This window comes from Panicum virgatum, chromosome 4K, assembly GCF_016808335.1.
Source record: "Panicum virgatum strain AP13 chromosome 4K, P.virgatum_v5, whole genome shotgun sequence".
NCBI classification, from domain to species: domain Eukaryota; kingdom Viridiplantae; phylum Streptophyta; class Magnoliopsida; order Poales; family Poaceae; genus Panicum; species Panicum virgatum.
The window spans coordinates 25,109,692-25,116,143 of NC_053139.1; the positions used below are offsets into that span (position 1 = coordinate 25,109,692).

Consider the following 6,452-nt stretch of genomic DNA (forward strand, 5'->3'; position numbering starts at 1 on the left):
GTAGGTGAGCTCTACCTAGCCCGCACCTTAGTTGCTCAATTAGGATCCTTTTGTAAGTTGCAAATTTTAGATAGAGAGGTGTAGTCTTTGCTAGACCGATTAGTTTAATTCTGCACTTGTTTCGGTTAACCGGCAACATTTTAAGTTTTAAAAAGGACTATTCACCGCCTCTAGTCTGCCATCTCGACCCTACAAGTGGTATCAGAGCCGAGGTCTCTCATCTGTGGTCCTTACCAACCCGAGAGGATGGCGACTTATGGGCTAGATGTTGAGTGTCCACACATTTTTGATGGCACACACTTTGCACGGTGGAAAAATTGGATGATATGCAATTTTAAATTTATTTGCCCTCAAATGTGGTGGATGGTATATGTAAGTTTTTCTCATGTGTTAGATGAAGGAAATATAACTCAAACACAAAAGAAATGCCTAGATCTAGACATCTAAGCTACTAACATCTTGTTTAGATCTTTGCATGATTGCATACTTTGTGAGGTCATGGACTTGAAAACCGCACATGAGATTTGGAGTTATCTCAATAAAAAATATGGGGCGGCCTCCGATGATGATGACGAAAAACCCAACGAGGAAGTGCATGAGGATGATGAGCACATCCACGATATGGTGGTTGTGGAAGAGTGCTCCACCTCATGGTCAATCTACAACAAACTCACTTGACATGATTAATGGTGATGATGCAAGTGTTGCAAATGATGATTGGGGTTATTGCGTTTCTACCCTCGTTTTCAACCCCAATTGCGATTTTGCCCCGACTTTTTCTTACTTTGCATTTTTACCCCTACTGTTCAAATACAAGGGCGCCGTTTACCCCTATTTGTAACTCCGTTACATGCATCTGGGTTAAAAAACTTTGGGAAATAAGAAAAGATCTACAAAAGACAAATGTGCCCCTTATCCTTATCTCTTCTACTGCCTCTCCCCAACCATTCAGACTCGACTCGGTGAAAACCTAGCGGAGGCGGCGGCCGCGCAGGCGAGCGGGCGAGCGGCGTGCGCGCGGCCCGGGGGAGCGGCGTGCGCGCGGGGCCGGCGCGTGCGGGCGAGCGGCTGCGCGGGGCCGGCGCCTGCGGGCGAGCGGCGCGTGAGCCTGCGGGGGGCCGGCGCCTGCGGACGAGCGGCTGCGCGGCGCGTGCGCCTGCGGGCGAGCGGCGCGGCGCGGGCGCGTGGGACCGGCGCCTGCGGGCGAGCGGCGGCGCGGCGCGTGCGCCTGCGGGCGAGCGGCGCGGCGCGGGCGCGTGGGGCCGGCGCGGAGCGGGCGCTCGGCCGCTCGGGCGGAGGGGGCCGGCGCGTGCGCGCGGCCGCTCGGGCGGAGGAGCGGCCACGGGCGCGCAGCTCCCCGGCTGCGCAGGCAAGCAGGCTGCGCGATGGATCCAGAGATCGAGGGGTGTACAGCAACCATGGAGTTGGTCAGCAGGTATGAGATTTCGACCAAATGTAGGACGAATGTAGGAGGAATTAATCTAGGGATTTAGATAGTTGCGCTAATTTGGTTTCGTTTGCTCTGATATGTAGGCCAAATCAGAAAAATTTGAATCTGGTTGTTAGGGTTTGCTCATTTTTCAGTTTGTCTGATGGGAGACCAAAGACATGGATGCAGGGTAAAATCTTGCCAACTCAAACTGTTGACCCACAAAATTATGGCATCCTGCAGTTAGTTGATTTCATAGCTGAACACTATATGTGGGGTTCGAAACAGCACATTACTTTGTCGTGCGAGTCAGAATATACTATGGAGATAAAGTCTGATGAGGAACTGTTTGAGTGGTTTCAACTTAATCTAGACAAGGGAGTAGTTCGGATTAATGCTCAGATCAATGATTTTGAGGGCCCATTGCAGTGTTCGCCAACAAAACGTAGGTGTCACCCATCTGTAAGAAATAAAGCACCCACCACCACCAATGAAAGAGCCACTGAGACACCTATCAATGAGAGCTGCCCCAATGAGAGAGTCACATCCACAAGTAATAAAAGGAGAGGCACCAAATGTAAGGGAAAAGGTGGAGATGATGATGATGATGGTGTAGGAGTTGATGAAGAGGGCATATATTCTGACACTGATTCGCTTGCAGCGCCAAGTGATAGCAGCTATGATAGTGATTTGGCTGCATCATCTGACTCTGATGATGATTGCTCTGACACTGAGTTTGATCCTAATGTTGAAGTTGTTGACAATGATGATGAATATGACCCTCCCTCCTTTTCATATGATGTTGCTAATCCAAATATTGATGTAAATGTGGTGTTTCCAGATGTGGATCAGTGCAAATCTGCAGTTACCCATCATGCAATCTTGCATGACCATGCCTTTGAGATTGTGAAAAAGGACAAGAGCAGATTTAGAGCTAAATGCAAGAGAGCCAACCAGGGCTGCAAGTGGACATTTTTTGCATCAACTAGTACGAAATACATTGGATGCAAGGTAATTAGCACCATTTTGCTGTCATTTTCAGCAAGCAATTAGCACCATTTTGCTGTCATTTTCAGCAAGCAATTAGCACCTTTTTGCTGTCATTTTCAGCAAGCAATTAGCACCTTTTTGCTGTCATTTTCAGCAATCAATTAGCACCATTTTTCTGTCATTTTCAGCAAGCAATGGGCACCTTTTTGGTGTCATTTTCAGCAAGCAATTAGCACCTTTTTGCCGTCATTTTCAGCAAGCAATTAGCACCATTTTGCTGTCATTTTCAGCAAGCAATTAGCACCTTTTTGCTGTCATTTTCAGCAAGCAATTAGCACCATTTTTCTGTCATTTTCAGCAAGCAATGGGCACCTTTTTGCTGTCATTTTCAGCAAGCAATTAGCACCTTTTTGCCGTCATTTTCAGCAAGCAATTAGCACCATTTTTCTGTCATTTTCAGCAAGCAATTAGCACCTTTTTGCTGTCATTTTCAGCAAGCAATTAGAACATTTTTCTGTCATTTGTTGCAGGTTAAGACAAATGGACCAAAGCATACTTGTGGTTCTTTCAACAACTGTGGTGAAACAATGGCCTCAAACAAATGGGTGGCTGAAAGAGTGGTGGATTTATTGCGGGATGACCCTGATATGGGACCAAGTGAATTGCATAGTATGCTGCAAAAAAAGTACTCCATAGATATTCCATATCATAGAGTTTATAGAGGCAAACATAGAGCAATGGACACTATATATGGCAAGTGGGATGACAGCTACGACTTGCTACTGACCTATCAAGCTGAACTTCTCAGAGTTGTACCTGGAAGTATTGTTGAGCTAGACACCGAAAAAGATGACAATGGTGATTTCTGTTTCAGCAGGTTCTTTGTTGCTCTCAAACCATGCATTGATGGATTTTTGCAAGGTTGTAGACCCTACATTGCCATGGATGCCACACACTTGACAGGAAGGTCTAGGGGTCAGTTGGCAGCAGCAGTTGCAGTGGATGGTCACAATTGGCTATTTCCAGTGGCTTATGGTGTGATTGAGACCGAGTCTACAGAAAGCTGGACTTGGTTTGTTAATAACTTGAAGAAGGCTATTGGTACTCCTCTTGGTCTTGTCATTAGTACAGATGCGGGCAAAGGTATAGAGGTGGCTGTACATGAGGTATACCCTGGAGTTGAGCATAGAGAATGTATGAGACACTTGTGGAAGAACATGAAGAAGAATGGGTATGGTAGTGAGCTTTATGGTAAGAATATGTGGTGTGCTGCCAAGAGCTTCACAATTGATAAGTTCAACTACTTCATGGGCAAGATAGAGGAGAAAGATCCTAGTGCACTTGAGTGGTTGGATGAGCATCATCCATTTGTATGGAGTAGAAGCAAATTCTATGAAGATTGCAAGGTAGATTACATCAACAATAATCTTTCTGAAAGTTTCAATAGTTGGGTGTCAAAAACCAAGGATTTTCAGATTGTTGAGATGCATGACAAGATAAGACAGATGATCATCAAGAAAATGGTTTTGAGGGCCAAAATTGGTAGAAAAATGTCAGGATACATCATCCCAGCTATCATCAATGCTCTGAATGCTAAAACCAAGACTATTAAGGACCATGAGGTGTTGATATGTGGGGCTGGAACAGCAGAAGTAACAGTGAACAGATTCAGACATGTAGTTAATTTGGAACAAAGGACATGTACTTGTAGAGCTTGGCAAGTGACTGGAAAGCCCTGCACTCATGCTCTAGCTTTTATTGCTAGGCTTAGCAGGCATGCAAAGATGGATGAATTTATTGATGACTACTTCTCTGTTAATAGGTTTAGGAAGGCATATGCAGGTACTTTCAATCCTATGACATCTAAGGATAGTTGGCCACGTGTTGATTTAGGCTACAAAATCAAGAAACCTAAATTGAGAAGGAAACCGGGCAGACCAAGAATATCTAGAATGAAGTCATATGATGAGGCTGGCACTAGCAAAAAGAGGAAGCCATGTTCTGAATGTAATGAACTAGGCCACATAGCCAAGTATTGCCAAGGAGGTCTCACTGCTAGTCAAAAGAGGAAGCTTTCAGCTTCACAAAATGGATCATCTTCACAAACCTTAGGGTGAGTGGTGGATTTCTAGCTATTTCTATTTTTTCCTACTTTATGTTGTCAAACTGTTAATTGAACATCTTTCTATGCTTGTGTGAAGTGCAAGTGCAACAGAAAAAGGGAGAGGGAGGGGAAGAGGAAGGAGAAATCCAAGTGAAACTCAAGTTCAAACAGAAATTGCTGGAGGAGGGAGGGGAAGAGGAAGAGCAAGAGGAAGAGGAAGAGGAAATCCAAGTGAAAATGAAACTGGAACCGAAAATGCTAGAGGAGGAAGGGGAAAAGGAAGAAGGGGAGGAAGAAGGGGAGGATCAGGAGGGCGATTGGCTCAATTGTTAGGAATAGATGCATGAATGTGATGCAGCCACCTCTCATCATGTACTATGTTGGGATGTGATCTCATGGTGCTTCTCTTTTGGATATGTATGATGGGGGGTTCTGATTTGGTGCTACATCTCTTTTGGATATGTATATATGATGGGATGTTATCTATCTATTATCAACATATATGCATGTGGTTTCAACTTAATTTTGTATGGCATGTTGCTGTCTAAATTTTTGTCAAATACTTGTTCATATTTGTATTGAAATTCTGCTGAAATATAATGAAAACAGGGGTATATTCACAAAGTTCTAAAAAAAGTAGGGGTATATTTGCAAGGGTAAAATTGTCTTCTTTAACACCGTTAACTGCTGTTCACGGAGTAGGGGTAGAATGAGTGTTCATTTGGGAACAGTAAGGGTAAAAATGCAAAGTCAAAAAAAGTAGGGGTAAAATCGCAATTGGAGTTCAAAACAGGGGTAAAAACGCAATTGCCCCATGATGATTCTACTCCAAGCACACTTGATGATCAAGTTGGTTCATGCATAGATGATATTGCTACTTCAAGCTCATCTCCATCACCACATTGCTTCATGTCACAAGGTGACACAAAGGTATTAAATTGCAATGTGATTGATCTTGATTCATATGAGGAGCTCTTGAGTAGATATGCTAGCATGAACAAATTATTTGAGAAAGTGTTAGCCAAAACAACCAAATTGGAAAAAGAAAACTCTTTTCTCAAATACACATGTGAACAACAAAAACATCTACTTTATATCATGAGTTGTTCATATGAGGAGCTAAAATTGACTCATGAGGAGCTTATTGTTGCTCATGAGAACTTGGTACTAGGCCATGCTTTACTCACTAACAAGCTTTCTAATAAAGGAATAAAAACTAGTGAGAGCTCATCATATGGGTCAAAGGATCAATTGCAAAATGTTGCTAACCCTTGTGATGTAGGCAAGAAGCATGTATCCACCTCTTGTGATAGTTCATTGTCTATGTCGTGTTCTTCACAATTAGATGCTTATTCTACTTCTATGTCTTGTGAGACTAACCTTTTGAAGGAGAACAATGAGCTCAAAAGTCAAGTGAAGTATTTGAGAAACAAGATAGAGAGGTGGACAAAATCAAGTTTCACCCTTGAAAGCATAATAAAAAATCAAAGAAGCTTCGGTGATATGAGTGGCATTGGTTCTAACAAGAGCAAAGTCAACGGCAAGAAATGGGGCAAGAAGAAATATAATAGGGAGATGAAAAAGCAAGAAGAAATGAAACTCTCTCATTTCATGTGCTTTCAATGCCATGAGATGGGACATCTTGCAAATGGTTGCCCCAAAAAAGAAAAGCTCCAGTTGAAGAGGGAAGAAGAGAAGCTTAAACATGTCAAATGCTTCAAGTGCCGCACTTGGGGTCATCTCACCTCAATGTGCCCAACCAAGCAATTGGTGAAGCAACAAGAACCTCAATCAAAACCACAAGTTGAGCAAGAGAAGACAGCCCAATGTCAAGTCAAGATCAATCATGAAGATCAAGTTTGTGACTTGAAGATGAAAAAGAAGAGAACAAGAAGGGATGGAAAAAGAGCAAGGCATTCAATGCATATC

General features: G+C 43.4%; 1 protein-coding gene across 1 annotated transcript; it reads left to right on the forward strand.

Annotated features, from left to right (window-relative positions):
• The first annotated feature begins 1,285 nt into the window (after nt 1–1,285).
• On the forward strand, nt 1,286–5,046 carry LOC120703546. The gene is made up of 4 exons (XM_039987658.1): nt 1,286–1,435; nt 1,534–2,440; nt 2,950–4,532; nt 4,621–5,046. Exons 1-4 carry the CDS (start codon nt 1,386–1,388, stop codon nt 4,868–4,870), a joined length of 2,790 nt encoding a protein of 929 aa, XP_039843592.1. The 5' UTR covers nt 1,286–1,385; the 3' UTR covers nt 4,871–5,046.
• The last annotated feature ends 1,406 nt before the right edge of the window (nt 5,047–6,452 follow it).

Excerpts from the sequence above, each read along its gene's own strand:
- LOC120703546 (XM_039987658.1), top strand. The coding sequence starts at position 1,386 with ATGGATCCAGAGATCGAGGGGTGTACAGCAACCATGGAGTTGGTCAGC. Across the intron at positions 1,436-1,533 it reads ACCATGGAGTTGGTCAGCAG|GCCAAATCAGAAAAATTTGA; the intron begins GTATGAGATTTC and ends TCTGATATGTAG. Across the intron at positions 2,441-2,949 it reads CGAAATACATTGGATGCAAG|GTTAAGACAAATGGACCAAA; the intron begins GTAATTAGCACC and ends CATTTGTTGCAG.